The sequence below is a fragment of the Dunckerocampus dactyliophorus genome, chromosome 12 (assembly GCF_027744805.1).
Source record: "Dunckerocampus dactyliophorus isolate RoL2022-P2 chromosome 12, RoL_Ddac_1.1, whole genome shotgun sequence".
NCBI classification, from domain to species: domain Eukaryota; kingdom Metazoa; phylum Chordata; class Actinopteri; order Syngnathiformes; family Syngnathidae; genus Dunckerocampus; species Dunckerocampus dactyliophorus.
The window spans coordinates 2,894,060-2,914,674 of NC_072830.1; the positions used below are offsets into that span (position 1 = coordinate 2,894,060).

The 20,615-nt window shown below is 43.5% G+C and overlaps 2 protein-coding genes across 2 annotated transcripts; both read left to right on the forward strand.

Annotated features, from left to right (window-relative positions):
• The first annotated feature begins 46 nt into the window (after positions 1 to 46).
• ppm1na (protein phosphatase, Mg2+/Mn2+ dependent, 1Na (putative)) lies at positions 47 to 9,505 on the forward strand. The gene is made up of 6 exons (XM_054794289.1): positions 47 to 808; positions 1,920 to 2,491; positions 7,536 to 7,653; positions 7,777 to 7,891; positions 8,917 to 8,980; positions 9,046 to 9,505. Exons 1-6 carry the CDS (start codon positions 397 to 399, stop codon positions 9,076 to 9,078), a joined length of 1,314 nt encoding a protein of 437 aa, XP_054650264.1. The 5' UTR covers positions 47 to 396; the 3' UTR covers positions 9,079 to 9,505.
• Positions 9,506 to 14,258: 4,753 nt separating this feature from the next.
• si:dkey-202g17.3 (4F2 cell-surface antigen heavy chain) lies at positions 14,259 to 20,036 on the forward strand. The gene is made up of 9 exons (XM_054794824.1): positions 14,259 to 14,610; positions 15,651 to 15,815; positions 15,885 to 15,949; positions 16,023 to 16,100; positions 16,159 to 16,211; positions 17,860 to 18,058; positions 18,131 to 18,235; positions 18,319 to 18,372; positions 19,596 to 20,036. Exons 1-9 carry the CDS (start codon positions 14,259 to 14,261, stop codon positions 19,989 to 19,991), a joined length of 1,467 nt encoding a protein of 488 aa, XP_054650799.1. The 3' UTR covers positions 19,992 to 20,036.
• The last annotated feature ends 579 nt before the right edge of the window (positions 20,037 to 20,615 follow it).

Genomic DNA, 20,615 nt, shown 5'->3' on the forward strand with positions numbered 1-20,615 from the left:
CCTTGACAGCCTCAGGTGATTAACCCAGCAGCGTTCTGCAGACAGAGGGAGGAAGGTGAGGGATAAAGACACTGAAATAGACGAGCCAATAGAAGCTGGGGGCTAAAAAGGGAGGAGAAAAGAAGGCACAAACCCCAAAGAGAGTTGTGGTGAAATGAAGAGAAGTCATCCATGCTACAAGGTGGTCAAAGATGCAAGAAAATGTTATTCTTTTTCAGAGAATAACCTCAAAGTTTGATTGAAGAAGATCATTTTGACTTGTATTTGGTTACCTGCTCATCTGTTGCCCTGGACCTGCTGAGGAAGACAAAGGGCCGGCGCAGGGGCACCAGCAGGAGGAGAAGACGGACGGCGGCCAGGTCCAGCAGGAAGCTTGAGCGCCGACTCCGAGGTGTGATGAGGACGGCTCGCAGGGCGAGCAATGTGGAGGTGCCCTCCTTCCTCCGGCAGCTGGTCAAAGAAACCGAGAAGATGGTCACCTTCTTCTTCAAAGGCGGGACGAGAGAAAAGGGGCCGGAGGAGGAGGAAGAAGACAATGGTGACGACGAGGACGGCATGCACAGCCCATACCTGGAGCGGCCCATTTTGGAGAAGCACGTGTCCGAGGGTGGGTCCCAGTCTGGGCTGAACTACGCGGTGGCGAGCATGCAGGGCTGGAGGGCTCAGATGGAGGATGCGCACGCTTGCATGCCTCAGATGAGTGGAGAGCTGAGCGAGTGGGCCTATTTTGCTGTGTTTGACGGCCATGCTGGAACCACCGTGGCCCAGTACTGCTCCAGGAACCTGCTGGACCACATCCTGGCTACAGGTACTGCAACACACGGGAAATATAATATCGTCAGAATGGTGCATTGGTGGCACTAAAGGAGATGAATTAAGCGTACATGTGTGTGCATGATGTAGTGCTTGCATTGTTGCACTCCATTTAAGGCAGGGGTGAGCAAACTGCAGCCCGTGGGCCACTTGATGCCACAAAGCGTTTTAATCCGGCCCAGCAGGCGTTTCCAGATTCCTTTTTTAAACCTTTAACATGGAAAGTGTCGCCGGCAACATGACTTGCAGTGCTATCGTGGCACGCTTGAGTTGCCAAAATAGTCAGATGCAATCTGCAGTTTGTACAAAAAAGCCATCCTAACAACACACGTGACACACAAAGTACCCTACCTACTGCACCATGTGGGCATACAAACAAATATCTACACACAATACCCATGCCAAAACCACCCATATATTCCTTCCACAAGGCATGCTGGGTAGCTTGTGGCACTCTTTCTCCCAACATTTTGCCGTGTTTGTCGCAATGTTTTATTGTTCTTAGTTCATATTGTTTTGACAGCTGGACTACCCAGCATGCCTTGCGGGCATTTGGAACTAACAGTTTTAAGTTACGTGTTATGTTTAGAAGTTAGTTGTTGGTTTATGTGATGCCTTCACTTGCTGTGGATGTGTCGCGTTTCTGTTTCGTTGCACCGTGAGCAAGTACGTCGTTCTGCTTGATGCCACCTATATGTAGAAGGCCCCTTTGCCAAATTGTTTTGACTCAATGTGGCCCGCGAGTCAAAAGGTTTGCCCACGCATCATTTCATATGAGAAAAGATTCAAAGCACACACTCCTGCAGCAAAGAAGCCAATACAAGAGCTCGATCAACACTTGACAAAGATAATAATGCTCAGCTTGAAGAGGTATTCATTTAACAATATGTTGTGATGTGACTGCGTGACACTTGGAGGTGTTCCTGATGTTTTGGTTATGCTTTTTACCCCCAAGGGTAAAAATTATCATCATTATCTTTGCAAGTGAGTCATTCTTGGTACACCTCTCATATTGGGTTCCTTATAGTGCAAATGTACCTAATGGAATGTCTGGCGCTTGTTTTGGAAATTCCCAGTTACCTGAAACGACGCCGTGTTTCACCCAGGTGGGGTTAAAGCAAGTGAAGACCCCGAGCAGGTGAAGGAGGGCATCCGCGAGGGATTCCTGAACATTGACAGCCACATGCACAAACTGGCCCGCCAAGACAACTGGGATCGAAGCGGCACAACGGCAGCGGCCATCATGATCTCCCCGCGCTACGTCTACTTCATCAACTGCGGGGACTCGCGCACTCTCCTTTGCCATAACGGCCAGCTGGTCTTCTACACGGAGGACCACAAGCCCTTCAACCCCAGGGAGCGGGAGCGCATCCAGAACGCCGGCGGCTCGGTGACCCTACAGCGCGTCAACGGCTCGCTGGCCGTGTCACGAGCCCTCGGAGACTTCGACTTCAAGCAGGTAGACTGGAGGCCGCAGACCGAGCAGCTGGTGTCGCCCGAGCCTGAAGTGTGCGAGATGGAGAGGACGGCCCAGGACGAGTTTGTCATCCTGGCCTGCGACGGCGTTTGGGACGCCATTGGCAACGAGGAACTGTGCGCCTTCGTGCGCAGCCGGCTGCAGGTGTGTGACGACCTGAGAGAAATTTGTACGCAAGTCATTGACCTCTGCCTCTACAAGGTAAGAAGAACGTCAGAACAACGTCACAAACTGAAATATGTACAATGTGCAGTCGTCCCTCGCCACTTTAGGATTCGTGGTTTCACTCTATCATGGTTTTTCCAATAAATGTTAAGAAATGTATTCATAAATCATGCTGTTTCATGGTTAAATACGGCACATTAATAGTAAAAAAAAAGAAGCATATTTGACATGTTTTTGCATAAATTAAGCATTTTCAAACATAAAAATGGCTAAATGAACTCAAATGCAAATATAAGGCATCCAAAAGACACATTCAAAGACGTTGCGATGATATGTAGTATTCTACGTTGGTCACTAGGTGGCAGCAATGTTACTGTAATGTTCAGTTGGACCATACGTGATCACCGGAACAACAGGCTTTTATTGAAGGTTTGAATTATTTCACAACAGGCACAGTATTCCCGAACATGGGGTACTGTTGCGGCCGTAACCCACGGCAAAAACTCCCTGTCTCCCAGCACCAGAACACATTTACTGCAACACACCCAGTATGAGACTTATTTACGTCTTAAATGGCTTATTTTCTCTTATTATGTCTACTATATTGGGTAATATGAGTGTAAAGGTGACTATAGAGGTGTTATTTCATGTCTAGAGGGCTCTAATAATGGTAAAAACTAGATTTAGAAGGTCGTAAACACGTTTTCTATGCGGCAACTATGAAATTATTCCATTTATAAATAAAGAATCCTAATTAGTGGAAATTCACTCATTGTGGTTGAGTCTAGAACCAATTAACCGCGATAAACAAGGGATTACAGCTGTGGCTGTAGAAAACCTCCTAATGTATTATTAACCCCACAAAGTGGCAGTAGCTGCATTTGAAGTACTGTGTCATTAGCGGCCAGCATCCAACATCTTTAGCTACCTCTGCATGCACTTTAAAATGTCGGTTGCACTCCTAGCTGTTGGTGTGAAACTCATGCACGTTACACTCGCTGTGCTGTTGGATACAATAAAACTGGAGCTACGTTTTCCCTTCCACTTTCATGCACTTCAAATCATCATTAACTCATTCAATACCAAAGATGTATTTACTGTATATGTTTTATATGTTTATTTGTTTTTTATAAACCCGAACACCTGAGCCCAACAATGTATTTATATTTATTTTCGGTTTTTTTGAGAGGTAAGAAGAGGTGATGATGCAACTCTGCACTATTGCCTATCACTTTCAGAGCAGTCTTAAATCATAAAAACAGCCACGAGGTGGCAGAAGTGCATTTGAATACGCATTCGAGGGTAACTTTAAAGCATGCACATGCACACACGCACATGTGCGCACACACACATACACTTAGTTCAGTTCCAAATGTGAATAGATCATGGTGTTACTTTAGGAAGTAAATAATTATTTTGATGTAAAACAACCCCATTTTGTGTTGTTTATGTTGCTATAATTTTTTACATATTTGAGCGGTCACAAAAGCAAATTTGTGTAAAAGTGACAGTTAAGCTTGAAATGTATCTTTTTACAAAAAGCTGTTTTTCTTGCTTTTTTTAGTCCGGCACTGATATTTTCCCGAACCTTACCTATGTTCTAGGGCTGATTACTAAAGAACGGAAAGGTAGAAACAAACTTTTCTTTCTGATGAAAGACAGGAGTCTAATCTTAGCTAAAGTTAAAGTTACTAAAACGTCCTTGCTGTATACTGTATCATGACTTTTCAAATTTTGGAAAGTAATAATTCTTTCCAGTGATCACCCCAGCTATGATTAGAGCACTTACAGTAATTACCGTACATTTTTCCTAGCATAATAAACTCAGTGTAAGTCAATGCATCTGTCAATGTCAGTGTTTGCTTATCCATCCATCCATTTTCCTCTGCTCATCGGGGTCCGGGTCGCAGGGGTGGCAGTCTCGGTAGGGAAGTCCAGACTTCCCGGCCCTCGGCCACACATTCCAGTTCCACTGGGAGGACACCAAGGCGTTCCTGCGCCAGCTGTGAGACATAATCCCTCCAGTGTGTCCTAGGTCTCCCAAATTGAGAGCTTTGCCTTCCGGCTCAGCTCTCTCTTCACCACGATGGTCCGGTACAGCAACCGCATTACTGCAGACGCTGTGCCGATCTTCCTCGCAAGGTTGTATTGTATTGTATTGTACGTTTTTTATCCCACAGCGGGGAAATTCACTTGTTACAGCAGCAAGCAAGATACGCAAGTAAAGAGAACAGTGTAAAGAAATGCATAGTGACTACAACATGGTTGAGGTGGTGCAGGTGTTGTAGAGCGGTCGGTATGAAGGACCTGCGGAACCTCTCCTTCTTACACCGTGGGTGTAACAGTCTCCTGTTGAAGGAGCTGCTAAGGGAACCCACAGTGTCATGTAGCGGGTGAGAGGTGTTGTCCATGATGGATGTCAGCTTAGCCAACATCCTTCTCTCCCCCACTTCCTCCACGGAGTCCAGAGGACCGTCCAGGACAGAGCTCGCCCTCCTGATCAGCCTATTGATCCTGCTCCTGTCCCTGTCTGTGCTGCCCCCTCTCCAGCAGCCCACAGCATAGAAGATGGCTGAGGCCACCACAGAGTCATAGAAGGTCCGTAAGAGAGTCCTGCACACACCAAAGGACCTCAGTCTCCTCAGCAGGTGGAGGCGACTCTGGCCCTTCTTGTAGAGGGCGTGGGTGTTGACGGACCAGTCCAGTTTGTTGTTAAGGTGAACACCCAGGAATTTGTAGCTGTCTACCAACTCTATGTCCGCTCCCTGGATGTTCACCGGTGTGAAGTGAGATGTTTTCCTCTGGAAGTTAATGATCATCTCCTTTGTCTTGCTGGTGTTGAGTTGCAGCTTGTTAAGCTCACTCCAGCTGACAAAGTCCCTGATGACCGTCCTGTATTCCAGATCGTTCCCCTCTGAAACACAACCAACAATGGCTGTGTCGTCGGAGAACTTCTGGATGTGACACTGTGTGGAGTTGTGTGTGAAATCCGAGGTGTAGAGGGTGAAGAGGAAAGGGGAGAGCACCGTACCCTGAGGGGCACCTGTGCTGCAGAGTACCATGTCAGACACACAGTGATGGAGCCTCACCTACTGTGGTCTGTTGGTGAGGTAGGTGTAGATGAGGTGAAGACACGTGTCAGCCAAGACAGTCCCTCAACATCCAGAGCCTTGGGGAATTCAGGGAATTCATACACAAATTCAGTGTTAAGCTAGGCTCTTTCCTTCATTTCATAAAACAAAAAAATAAATAAAACATATTTTGACCCTTTCATGTAAGTACATGAGGTAACCAAAATATTAGGAACGGCTCTAAGTATGATGAGGTGTACTTGTACTCTACTGCAAACTACAACCACATGAATAAACACGTCCTTTCTAGCTTTTATGAATGGAGGGCTTGTGGACACAGGGGACGGGTATTACACTGACATGGTTATGTAAGTAGCTTTGGTCTGCCTGCCTTGCGTGTGCTAAGGTACACTGAGAGATTGGAGGAGGGGACAAAGACGACACATGGCTGAGATTAGGACGGAATGTGAGGCTTGCATTGATGACATTCAGTTCGTGGAGCTCGATATACACCGGCTCAGTGGCTTTATCCCCGCCCAGATGGGGGAGTCTATTTATTTCACTTTAAAAGCTTAAAGTCTACCAGCACACACCTGGCCTCCTCAGCTCCCTGAAGTCATCAAGGGGGCTGTCGATGTCTACATCAGTAAATAATGAAGAAAAACAAGGATATGAAGCAGCTGAAGCAGATAAAATTCTGACTTTTGTCTCTTAATACTTTGACTTAATTCTTGTAAAATGACTGCAGATTTTAAGCTATAGAAACGACCATAAGGTGGCAGACGTGCATTTGATAAGATCTCGGCAGAGATCAAGTGAAGGGAAATCACACATGACAGGAAGGGGGAAGTGAGGGGGCGTGGACGAGTGTCGCGTGCAGAAGGTTACACATTTTAGGGAAATTTTAATGCACGCAGACGCGCGCGCGTGCACACAAACAGTTCAGTTCCAAATGTGAAAGCTGTGAATAGTTCAAGGTGTTATATTTGTAAATGTAATTTACTTTGATGTAAAACAACCCTTTTTGTGGTGTTAATGTTGGTGTGGATATTTTGGCTGTCACAAAAGCAGAAAATATTTGTGTCGAAGTGAAAGTTACGCTTCACAAAAAGCAGTTTTTCTCCCTTTTCTAGTCGAGAACTGATATTTTCCTGGAACTTACTGTATTTTCTACTCCTGATTACTGAAGAAAAAAAAAAGGTAGAAACAAACTTTTTTTTCTGATGAAAGAAAGGAGTCTGATCTCTCTTTTGGTAGGTTCCATGTTTACATAGCCATAGAACACAACATTCTGTGTGCCTTTCAGTGAAAATGGTCTAAAATGGCCGGTACTGAAGGGGTTGTCTTTTGAAAAATGGCTGGGATTGAATGAGTTAATCGCAACAACCCCCCCCCCCAAAAAAAACACTTCCATCACAATTTTTTGAAAAAATCAGGCATAAATCAGGCATAAAAAAAGGCCTGCAAAAATTGTGCCAGTGTTCCAAAATGTGCTTTGCTTTGAGATGAATATGCAAATACAGCATATATTGTTGGATTTGTTTAAATCATCTGCGTTTTTAGGGTTAAGGTTACAAACAACACCGAACACTGATAAGAAATTCATAAAATCAGAAGCTGATGCAATGATCCATCCATCCATTTTCTATGCTGATGCTCATCCTCATTAGGGTTGCGGGGGTATGCTGGAGCCTGTCTCAGCTGCGTTCGGGCGAGAGGCGGGGTACACCCTGGACTGGCCAGCCAATCGCATTCATACCGATGGACAATTTAGAGTCTCCAATGAAGCTAACATGCATGTTTTTGGAATGTGGGAGGAAACCGGTGTACCCGGGGAGAACAGAAATGCCTTTTACTATTATTATTTTTTATATTTATTTTACGTCTTTTACAAAATGTCTTTCGGGGACTTAACTCCACTATTAGTACTACTATTATTTTTTCCTCATATATATTTTTTCTTTCCCAGCAATGAATGAATGAATGAAACAATTTGTCGCCCCCTGCAGGGCAGCTTGGACAACATCAGCATCATTATAGTGTGCTTCCCCGGCGCCCCCCAGCTGTCAAAGGAGGCACTGCAGCAGGAGGCAGCTCTGGAGCAACACATTGACGTGAAAGTGGAAGGTGCTCCACTTTATTACTTTCCATTACTTACTATTACTTTTATTACTTGAAAAATCACAACTCTTTTTTTTTTACCCATACTGTGACCAGTTATAAAAAAAACAAATTACATTTAACTTACAGAAATCATCCAGATGATGAGGTCCAAAGATGAAGACCCTGATCTTTTATACGTGATGAAACTCCTGGCTAAGGAGGAGATACCAGGACTTCCACCAGGGGGAGGCATCACCAGCAAGTAAGAGTACTAAAACACACAATAACTCACTTTGACAAGTACGACAGAGTATTAGGGCCACACTGAAATAAAAAAAAATTGAGATTTCGAGAATAAATGTCATAAATTTACGAAAATTAAAGTAATAAACTTCCGACAAACTTATTTATAACGTGGCAGCAAAACAGAGCAGCTGAGCACAAACAGATTAGCATGGTTTAGCATCATCGGACTTCCGCCTTAACACAAGTCCCACCTTTTCATAGCTGTCTAGGGCAATGCCTGTCATATTAAATTACCACTTTCATTCTCGTAAATTTACAACTTTATTCTCGTAAATTTACAACTTCATTTTCCTAATATTCCGAGTTTTTTTGGTTAAATTTACAACTTTATTCTTGAAATCTCAGATTATCTTAATACGCCGTCTTAACAGGCATTGCCTGGGACAGCTATGATGGTCCAAGGTAATATTACAACATTTTTCTCCTAAATTTACGAGAATAAACGTAATCAATTTACGAGAAAAAAGTTGTAAATTTATGAGAAAAAAAGTTGTAAATTTATGAGAAAAAGAAGCCAAGGCCAAAGGTCACATAAGTCCCCTGTTTTCGTAGCTGTCCCAACGACGCAGTATTAAAATTATATTCTCGTAAATTTACGTCTTTATTCTCGTAATCTCAGATTATTTTAATACTCCGTCGTAACAGGCTTTGCCTGGGACAGCTATGAAAACGGGGTCAAAAGGTAATATTAAAAAATTTTTTCTCTGAAATTTACGAGAATAAAAGTCGTAAATATACGAGAAAAAAAGTTGTAATATTACCTTTGACCAAGGCCAAAGGTCACATAAGTCCCCCGTTTTCATAGCTGTCCCAGGCAATGCCTGTTACGACAGAGTATTAAAATAATATTTTCGTAAATGTACGACTTTTATTTGTCACAATCTCAGATTGTTTTTTTTTTTTAAATGTGGCCCTAATACTCCGTCGTAGAGGATACAAAACATAATAATAATGACGAATTGTTTTTTTCTCACCCTGAAGGCGGGACTGCATCATCTCGTCTTATCAGAAACACATCGCAGCTCTTCGGACTCATGAACCAATGGTAAACTAGATTACTTTATTCCAGTTGTTTATGGTACTTGATATTGCTGTTTTGTGTGCTTTTAGGACATCGGCGGATCCGAAGAGGACTCCAATTAAAGCCCTTATCGTGGAAACTGAATCACCAACCACATTTTATGAATCATTCTGTGTCGTTATCCTGAATATTCATTTAAAAAAATCACGTTTGTTACTTCCCGTAACTATGACATTGACTGATTTGTGTCATGCTAGAAGCTTCTGTACATGGCAGCTCATTATACACTCACAGGACATAAAATTAGGCACACACAACCTGACACAAGAGTCGCATAATAAAAAGTCTGCATTCTTTCGAGAATATGTTGATTATTGTGGTTGTAGAAGTGCACTGTATGTTTCTGATCATGTTTAATACAGGGTTTGGGTTATCAGGGTAAAAATGTGCTATTTGATGCTGACTTGTGTAGGTTGCCCTACAGGGGCGACACATTGCAATTTGTGGAATAAATCGATCAGGAATCAGTGGCAATAAAATGTACATGCAGTGGTGCCTTGGCTAGAGTCATTCATCTGTTCCAGAAGGTCCAACTCAAGCCAAAACGGGCTCTAACCAAAGCAAATTTTCCCATAGAAAATAATGTAAATCTAATTCATCCATTCCAGACACCCAAAAATGTTAACAAAAAACACATACTATAGACAATAATTACAGTTTTATATGCAGAAAATGATGCAAAAATACCGTAACTTTGGGTATAAGCCGCACGTGCTCCGTCATCAAATGACATATTGTGGCATATACGGGTCCATGACGACCGTGACGACAGGAGCCAATCGTGAGCTATGAAAAAACTCACATGGAGCATGCCAACCCGTTGTAAATTGCAGGAGGTCATTACTCAATATAACAGTCTGACTCGAGGCGTCATCTTACAAACAACATTCAACTCATCACACAGCAACTTAACACTCAATATGTAGTGTACATAGGAAATATACATTACCAATATGAGTTGAAAATAACAAACAGCAGCTATTTTAGCATCTATCCACAATGCAGCCAGAAGAGCCTGGAGAACAGAGCCCAGAGGGTGGCTGACCTCATTGCAGTGATTAATCTCCAAGAGAAATTCACGTTTCGAGCTGCATAAAGACAGGCAAGATAAGAAAAGAAAATGAAAAAATAGAATAAGAATAAATACATAAATAAATAACACGGAAATGCTAACTTCCAATTTGTAGTGCAATAATAATAATAATAATAATATATATATATTTATAATAATATTGATATTTCGTATTTCGTATTCGTATTTGTACTTTATTTATCCCACAGCGGGGAAATTTACTTGTTACAGCAGCAAGCAAGATACGCAAGTAAAGAATACATAGTGACTACAACATGGTTCAGGTGGTGCAGGTGTTATAGAGCCTGACAGCGGTCGGTATGAAGGACCTGCGGAACCTCTCCTTCTTACACCGTGGGTGTAACAGTCTGCTGCTGAAGGAACTGCCCAGGGAAACAACAGTGTCATGTAGCGGGTGAGAGGTGTTGTTCATGATGGATGTCAGCTTAGCCAACATCCTTCTCTCCCCCACTTCCTCCACGGAGTCCAGAGGACCGTCCAGGACAGAGCTCGCCCTCCTGATCAGCCTATTGATCCTGCTCCTGTCCCTGTCCGTGCTGCCCCCTCTCCAGCAGCCCACAGCATAGAAGATGGCTGAGGCCACCACAGAGTCATAAAAGGTCCGTAAAAGAGTCCTGCACACACCAAAGGACCTCAGTCTCCTCAGCAGGTGGAGGCGACTCTGGCCCGTCTTGTAGAGGGCGTGGGTGTTGACGGACCAGTCCAGTTTGTTGTTAAGGTGAACACCCAGGAATTTGTAGCTGTCTACCAACATAAGTGAATCTGTGGCGACACCCCCCCCCCAAAAACAAACAAAAAAAGCAAAACACACGTGTATTCATTCCTTTCGGTGTTCACTGAATTGAAGTCTCATGTGATTTTCTGACATAAATTGGAGGCATATTTTTGAAGGTGGCTTTGTGTATAATACTTCATCAATATCTGTATTGAAGCCATCTTTTTTGGACAGCATCATGAAGGAATCTGCTGAGAAACTCCAGCTCGGCCACAACTGCAAGTGGCAGGAAGACAAGGATCCAAAACATACCGCCAAGGTAGTGAAGAAATGGTTCAAGGACAATGATGTCAATGTCCTAGAATGGCCAAGTTGGAGTCCTGACCTGAATCCAATGGAGAACTTGAAGACCAGAGTGACGGCTAGCAAAGCCACCGACCTGACCCAGCTTGAGGCTTTGGCCAAGGAAGAATGGGCCAAACTCCCACAGGAGATTGTGGCCACGTAAAAGAATCGTCTGGAAGCAGTCATAAACAACAAAGGCTATTAAGGAAAGACACTGGACTCAGTAACCCTAAGATATGAATCATTTTGAATTTTTTTAAATCCATGAATAAAATAGCCCTGAAGTGAAGAATTGTGTATTGTTGTTATTCTTTCACTTGTTGGTCATGTAGAAATCACAAACAAACTTGACAAAATGCATTCATTTCATCACAAAAATAAAAAATCTCAAATATTACCAAGGGTATGAATGATTTCTTAAGCCAATGTGGCCCACGAGTTAAAACGTTTTCTATCTTGTGACTGCCCATTAGCGACACTGCATAAAACACGATCTCCTGCCCCATAAACAGTGCTGTCCACACGTGCTCTAGTTCCTCATGCATACAGAGATACAGCGGGGCCTCCTCACTAATAAGTTGACATGATGCCGTCGGGGGTCAAAGAGTGAGCAGGAGGCCAAAAAATAAATAAATCAAGAATGCACCAGCAGGCAGGAGAGAGTGTGATACAAGGAATTAGCGTGCACGTCTTACTAAGGGCTGCCAGGAACTGTGCAAGGCTGTGAAGGGTTACTTCTCGCTTCATACTGTACAGTTTGATGTCATATACGCTGCAAAAAACGGTAAATGCCGTATTTGTGTGACATCTTAAATTCAAAGTAAAAGTCTGTACGTCAATCACATTTTGACTGATTTATGTCAAATCCAATGTTGTTGTGTATAAAGAGAACACTGTAAATCATTAGTACGCTGTCGTTGTCTTCAAGGTCTTCTAACAGATTTGATGTGCAGGAGTCCTAAAAGTCCAAAGGAGGGTGACTGTCATGTGTCCTCAGAATGTGCTGGGAGGGTGTGGCGTGACTCGGCACCTCCGTATTAAGTGACTCAGCAGAGTTGTGATTGGATAAAGGTTCCTTCTCACCTCTTCACTCTTCCAGCACGCCGATATTCAAGTCCAAAGTGAGATCGTACCCCGACGAGTTCGCCCAGACAACGGCAGACGAACCTAAACGGAAACAGCGGAGAAAACGTGAGTAAAATGATGCGACACATTTTTGATACGGTTCCTCTTATACTTTTTATGACTTTTTTTCCCCATCATGAATTAATATCGACATGCATTGGATGGCTCTCATTAGAATCTACTGTACTACAATTCCAATGACTCATTGGAATTGACTAAATTCCCCCAACAGAATTGAACGGTACTTCGACGGCGGTTATCAACTTACCTTGTCAAGTCTGGTTTTCGGGTTTGTGCTAAGCGCGCGTTCACATGAAAGGGGGTGTCTGGCGTCACATTGTCCTACTTCTGCTGAAAAGCGAAGCGATCCCAGCCAGTGTATTTTATACAAGATGCGCAAGTCATTATAATGGAGCGCTATGGGGAGTTCCCAAAAGATTATGACTGCCAAAAGCAACACAGTCGCCGCCAACAGAGCGAGGGAGGACCGCTGGCATGCCAGCATGCAGCGTGTGAATGTGCAAGTTAATACTGCTTGTATCTCGTTGTAGCCACTAGAGGCGACCTTTTGCCTTGTTATAATAAAACAAGTGTTTTCTTGCAGTTGATTGATGTCTCAGAGTGTTTATTTCTCCAGCAAATATTGTAACATAAGAAGACTAACGGGCTGAGGACTCCTGCAACATTTACATTGGTTAACATTGGCCTAACTGGCCTAACTGGCCTAACTATTTCATATTGCATGTTATTCCTGGTGTCAAGAGTATTCCCTTGGCTGAAAATCCATCACGCTTATAGATGCATGATATCATCAGAGAATGCTCTCTTTTCTTTTTTTTTTTCTCAATGTCCCATCAGGCCCTCGTAGGTTCTCGATAAATGATGACGCCATCTCCCAATGAGTTCAAACAGTGAAACAGCAGCACTTTCAAAGCAGATTTTAAGCTGAAAGCCTGGACATAACCTGGTAGGGACCAGGTTGTGAGTTTAGCCTACGTTACCTTGGTGATACAGCTGCTTTAAAAGAGAGCTACCTTCGCTGAACACTCAACACCGCTCGCTAAGCCACTAAACTCGCTTCGCATATTTTAATTGACTAATTTTAAACATTTTTTAAATTCAGTGTTAAAGTTTCACTTCCAGCTGCAGGATATAAAATAAACCAAAGTAAAATAATATATAGATAAAAACTGCTCCAAAAATCCTGTAGTATAAACTGTGCAATAAACCGTGAACATGTACACAGCTGTAAATAGTGTATATACTGTACCTTCTTGATTTACATGACCTTGATTTTTGCACTCTCTCTGCTATTGTGTGCTCTTGCTGCTGTAAAACCGGAATTTCCCCTTGTGGGACTAATAAAGGCATATCTTATCTTACGTCATTAAATAACCTTTTTTTGTCTTCTGTCATAACCGAAAGGAGCCACATCAAGGAGGGTGAAGAGCCGCATGTGGCTCCGGAGCCGCGGGTTGCCTGCCCCTGAACTAAGTGATGAAAACATGAATTGTAATACATTTTATTTGTATTTGTTTTAATTACGTAGTAATTTAATGCTTTTTAAATGTTGTCTTATTGAATTAAGTGTACAGTGTTCCCTCGTTTATCGCGGGGATAGGTTCCCAAAATAAGCTGCAATACGTGAAATCCACGAAGTAGCCAACTTTGTTTCCAATGATTCTATATGTGTTAAGGCTGTAAAAGCCCTCACCATTCACTTTATACGCTTTTCTCAGACAGGCGTTAACATTTTATCACATTTATTTCTTGTTTATTTTTCACAGAAGTTCGGTTATGTTGACTTGTGCAAGTGTAAACATGTGATGTTCCTTCATGTAACTGAGTTAGGTGTGTTTGAAATAAAGGAATAAGTCTGTGTGTACGTTAATAATGAAGACAATTAAATTGGGCTCTCATTAAAGCACCTGGGTGTGTGCTCCTCTCACCTGTAGCCCACCACCATGCCCCTGAACGCCGGAGGCACCGGCTACGGCAGCGTGGCCGCCCCGGGACTCTCGGCCAGCGTAACAGGTTCAGAGACGGCCTCTCTGCTCGTCCCGGACCTCGAACCGGACCAGCATTGGCGGCCCATGAGCAAGGAGGACCTGGAGTTGTCTGCTGGGGGCCCCGGCTGGAGGAGGGTGCGGTGCTACCTGGTGGTACTCTTCTGGCTGGCCTGGTTGGCGATGCTCGCCACCGCCGTGGCCATCATCGTGACCAGCCCACGGCCGGTGCCTGCCCGGCTCGGCTGGTGGCAGAAGTCGCTGTTTTTTCAAGTGCAGCCGCAACCTGTGGAGTCAGGCGCCATCGAAGGTGAGAAAGTAAAGCTTAACTCTTTTTATTAACTCTTATTTCTTTTTTCCGCATCCTGTCATTTTACTTTAACTCCACCTTAGCCATGAACAACAACCATGTTTTTAACGCGCTAGCTTGGTGATGACTCGCTTCTTCTTTGGGTATTAGTGTTCGTTCTTTTGTTGTTTGCCCCCTGGTGGTCACAGCCTGGTATAAAAAACTAAACAGCTACGTTTACCATTTTCGAAGGTTAATAGATATACTTTATTCATATTGTGTAGGCTAAAAAATAATGTAAAAATATATTTAGTGTTGATGGGATTTATTTAATTGAAGATTTTATGCTCAACTTGAAAGATTAACTCATAGAAACTTTGCAGCACAATTGTAGTCACTAAATCAATGAAGGAATGATGGACAAGTATCACAGTTTCTCAATAAACGTCTTAAAGAGTGAGCTCTCATTTAAAGATGTTCATAATTTATTATTATGTTAACTACTGTTTGCAGTGGTGCCAAACAGTGCTGAGATTGTGTCCCTCTCCTGTAGCTGTATGTCTTCTTTCTGTAAGAATGAGGTCACAGACACAGACGCTCTATGTGCAATAAATGCGTTCACCGCAGTGGAAAACTTTTCTCGTCTGAGCTGCTGCGGGAATACCCGTCTGTATGTCGCCGGGCCTTCACAAAGGACGGGGTTGCGTGACACCCGGGCCGCTTAGTAGAACGAAAACAGTGCTGCGTCAAAACAAAAGTACACACTCATTCAAGACATCTGCCGTATTGAAGTGAGGGGGGGGAGGGGGAGGGGGGGGGGGGGCGTACACATGTCACAGCAGCAATACATGATAACTATCAGTGTTTCACGCAGGACTGCAATCTACCTGTGGCTTTGGGTAGGTGGAATTGGTAGTTCAGAAGCAGAGTTATGATGCCATCTACAAAGAAAGGCAGGCCACCACAAATACTTAAATGTATGGGAAAGATAAAGTATGCTTATGTCTAGATAACACGTGGTAAATATAATACTGTATATGTGATTTCACGCGGCTATGAAGCTCTGTGTGAGCAACTTCCCTACCTCAAGTCTTTGGGCGTCGATGCTCTCATCCTGACGGGGTTGTTTGACCGGTCTGCATCCTTGGTAAACGTCACCGAGACAGGGCAACGGTCTGGAACGCTGTCCCAAGTCCAGCATCTGCTCAGCGAGAGCGACAAAGCAGGTGAGCCAAAGATTTCCACGATAAAACGTCCTTGAATGAGCCCATGATGTGCACCTCGTCGTCTCGCAGGCCTCAAAGTGGTGCTGGACGTGTGTGGCGTGCGGGTTTTTGCTCCTCAGGATGACGTCAAGCAGGTCAAACATGCCGACTTGATGCGCAGGTCTTCGGCAGCGCTTACGTCCTGAAATGTATGATATATTCCCACAGCATGTGCTTCGCTTCTGGTTGGGGAAGGGAGTGGCTGGATTTTTAATCTGTGACACGGATGAAGCCTATTCAGAAGAAGTAAGTGGACAGTTTTTACTTGAGTCGTATTTGTGCTAATAAGTTATTTATACTACAGACTCTGTTGACCTGGAGAAGCATTCTGGATGGGTTCAGCCAAGACGAAGAAAGGTACTGTTGGACATGTCCAGTTATTCATGATATTTAATAAGAACCCACAAGTACAGACTTATTAGGACAGTGACGCTTATATTTTTGCATATGTGCACCACCACGGTCCCTCCCCAATGCGATTTACATACGCGTACAAAAGAAATTGAACGGCATTATTTCTTATTACCGTCGTCTTTAATTTGTAAGATAAAGCGTCACCCAATTTACGTGCTGCTAGAAACCTGAAATAGAATATAAATACCCTTACCACAAAACATACAGCAGTAATATACTACAGTATAAGTAGCATACAGCGCTGTGAAAAAGTGTTGGCCCCTTCCTGATTTCTTCTTTTTTTGCATGTTGGCCACACTTAAGTGTTTCAGATCATCAAACAAATGTAAACAACACAACTCAACACTTGATGCACTTTTTAAATGAAACTTTTTATTATTAAGGGAGCAAAAAAATCCAAAGCTACATGTCCCTGTGTGAAAAAGTTAATAAGTGGTTGGCCCCCCTTAGCAGCAACAACTGCAATCAAGCGTTTGTGATAACTTGCAATGAGTCTCTTCCAGCGCTGGGGAGGAATTTAGCAGAATTGTTGTCATTCAGCCACATTGGAGGCTTTTCCTTTCTAAGGTCATGCCACAGCATCTCAATAGGATTCAGGTCAGGACTTGGACTAGACCACTCCAAAGTCTTCAGCCATTCAGAGGTGGACTTGCTGGTGTGTTTTGGATCATTGTCCTGCTGCAGAACCCAAGTTGCTTTCAGCTTGAGGTCACCAACAGATGGCCAGACATTCTCCTTCAGCAGAACTCATGCTTCCATTCATCACAGCAAGTCTTCCAGGTCCTGAAGACCATCACACTACCACCACCATATTTTACTGTTGCTATGATGTTCTTTTTCTGAAATGCCAGATGTAATGGGACACACGCCTTCCAAAAAGTTCAACTTTTGAGTATTTTCCCAAAGGTGTTGGGGATCATCAAGATGTTTTCTGGAAAAATTGAGACGAGTCTTAATGTTGTTTTTGTTCAGCAGTGGTTTTGGTCTTGGAACTTTGCCATGCAGGCCGTTTTTGGAGTGGAGTCATGAACACTGACCTTAACTGAGGCAAGTGAGGCCTGCAGTTCTTTGGATGTTGTTGTGGGGTTTTTTGTGACCTCTCGGATGAGTCGTGGCTGCGCTCTTGGGGTCATTTTGGTTGGCCGGCCACTCCTGGAAAGGTTCACCACTGTTCCATGTTTTGGCCATTTGTGGATAATGGCTCTCACTGTGGTTGGCTGGATTCCCCAAAATTTAGAAATGGCTCTATAAACTTTTCCACACTGACAGATCTCAATTCATCTCAATTAAGTTATGTTTTAACAGGGGGGCAATCACTTTTTCACACAGGGACATGTAGCTTTGGATTTTTTTCTCCCTTAATAATAAAAAGTTTCATTTAAAAAGTGCATAAAGTGTGGACATTGACTAATATTTACATTTGTTTGATGATCTGAAACATTTAGGTGTGACAAACATGCAAAAAAAAACCCAGAAACCCTTTTTCACGCCACTGTAAATACACAAACAATCAACATCAAACAATTGAAATAACTGTGAGGTCCAGAAAGTCGATGGCTGGAAATCCAAAGGAGTATTTGTGTTTTTTCAGGATCATTGTCGTGAAACAAAGCGGAGACCTTCTTCCTCCTCCGAGAGGCTCCACCCAGGACCAGCTCAACGACACTTTGGTGGATGTGGTCATGAGGTCGGTGCTGCCAGCCTCGCCTCACCCGCTGTCCGCTGGTGAAGTGGCCACGGCCATTGAGAGCCACCTGCAGACACCTGAACACACGTGGCTTGGCTGGCAGGTGAGAAGTGACTGGAAAGAGTGGATGCTAGGTGTGATGCCATGACCTCAAAGACCACCTCTGCCCTGCCAGGTTGGAGGGAAAGCGCCTTCTGCCTTGAGGAAAGTGCTGCTGGTGTTGATCATGACCTTGCCAGGGACGCCTGCACTCCAGTATGAGGAGCTGGACGCAACACAGGTTCACCCCACGATGCTTAAATGAGTCATGATGAGCGTTACGTATATTTGTAACACCATTAAACCTTTTTGTGTGCCCTGTAGAGCGGTTCTCAACATGACGGAGCAAATAACAGTGAAGCATCAGACTTCCATGCAGTGAGTTGCAGCAATAAGTGCATTTTTTCCAAAGGATAAAGACCTTTGACTAGTATTCTTATTTTCCATCACATATCCATGCAACCTTCACGTATCATCAACAACCTTCATCAACAGTCTAATGTCTTCATGAATACAAAACAAAATGATACATTAAAACAGAAGCAATATCTACTCTACTCAAAGATCCTCTACGTGACAAGAGCGCGCTGCTGTCTTTAAGGGCCTACTGCAAAAATGCCAGTCAAAGATCATCTATATAATAGGCTGTCTTGAAGGACCTACTGAAAAAAAAACAAAAAAAAAAACCCAAAACGGTAATCAAAGATTCTCTATATATATACACAGGAGCACTCTGCTGTTTTTAATGTCCTACTGCAAAAACACTTGTCAAAGATGCTCTATATGACAGGCTGTCTTTAAGGGCCTACTGCAAAAAAACAAACAAAAAAACCCAAAACGGTAATCAAAGATCCTCTATATATACAGGAGCACTCTGCTGTTTTTAATGTCCTACTGCAAAAACGCTTGTCAAAGATGCTCTATATGACAGGCTGTCTTTAAGGGCCTACTGCAAAAATGCTAGTCAAAGATCCTCTATACAGCAAGCTGTCTGTAAGGACCAACTGCAAAAAAACAAACAAACAAAAAAATGCTTGTCAAAGATCCTCTATAAGGCAAGCTGTCTTTAAAAAGCTACTGCAAAAATGCTATTCAAAGATCCTCTATAAGGCAAGCTGTCTGTAAGGACCTACAGCAAAAATGCGAGTCAAAGATAATCTATAAGACAGGCTGTTTTATAGATAGGACCTACTGCAAAGACGCTAGTCAAAGATCCTCTATTGGACAGGAGTGCTCTGCTGTTTTTAATGTCCTAAAAATGTCCTGGGAGTGTTCTACTGTTTTTAAGGACCTACTTCAAAAACGCTAGTCAAAGATGATTTATGTGGCAGGAGAGCTGTGCTGTTTTTAGGGATCCACTGCAAAGACGCAAAAAAACAAAAACATGAGTCAAAGATCCTCTATGTGACAGGAGTGGTGTGTTTTTAGGAATCTGTTGTGGCTCCCAAGTCACGTACCAGTTTGCCCCACAGGCCGCCAGTTGGCTAACCTGTTTTTAAGCAACAACTGCTCGTCTTAATGCTCCTGCTCTTGTGCACTTGGATCATGAGTGGACCGATGCGGACTCCCACAATCAGGTCCACATCTCTCCTGTTTTTCAGGACAAAGTAAAGCTTCGGCGTTCCGCTGCGGCCCTCCTCACCTCCCTCAGTCACATCAGAGCCCGAGAGGAGGCGCTCCTCTTTGGATCCTTCACTTTCCTCCCCTGCAACGCCTCCTCCTCCTCCACAAACTCCACCCTGTCCCCCTCTGCCTCTTCACCCCCCATCCTGGCCTTCCTGCGCTCGTGGGGCTGTGTCCACTTCCTGGTTCTGCTCAACATCGGGCCTGAGCCTCACGCCCTGGACCCCGCCTGGGGCCCCAGCCTGCCCGAGGCTGGCGTATTTGTGTCCAGCTCTGGAGTAGAGCGCTTGGGGGCCGTCACCCTCAAGGCGCTGGTACTGCATCCCCGTGAGGCCGTCGTCATCAAACTGTTTGAACCAGGAAGCTACTCATAAAAAACGATTGTATTATTTATGGCAATGGACAATAAAATGGTGAAATCCTCAGTTGTGCATCATCATCATCATCTGTGGTTATCGTCACGCTACAAAACTCTTATTGTGAACGTTTAAGAGGTACTCGAAATGTTCCAAACATGTGGTTGCTGTAGCAGCCTGAGTATTACTCAGAAAACAAACCACAACCTCATTTGTCTTCTTGTGTCAAACCTTTTTTTTCCAGCCTAATTGCAGTAGTGAAAGGCATTGCAATACTTACACAGCCACTAGATGGTGCCAGAGTAACAAAAACAACATAAAGCATTCCTTATTGATTTTGGACACAAGTCTAAAGTTTTCAAGGATGACGAATGGTTCTAAAATGACAGTAAACTCAAATGCTGGGACTAAAATATACATTTTTAAATCTTTATTGAATTTTCTAGGAATTAAATACAGTTATGCACAACATTCTTACCATTGTTACTTGTTGAATGGGATCCTTTGGTTGGAAAAGAAGTATTTCTAAATATATCCATGCAAGTTATTAGCCAATTTCATTGTTTATTTGTTGAAAATTATTGCTATTCGTGATGTTATTGGATAATTATGAGGAAACACAATCTGAAGAAATTACATATT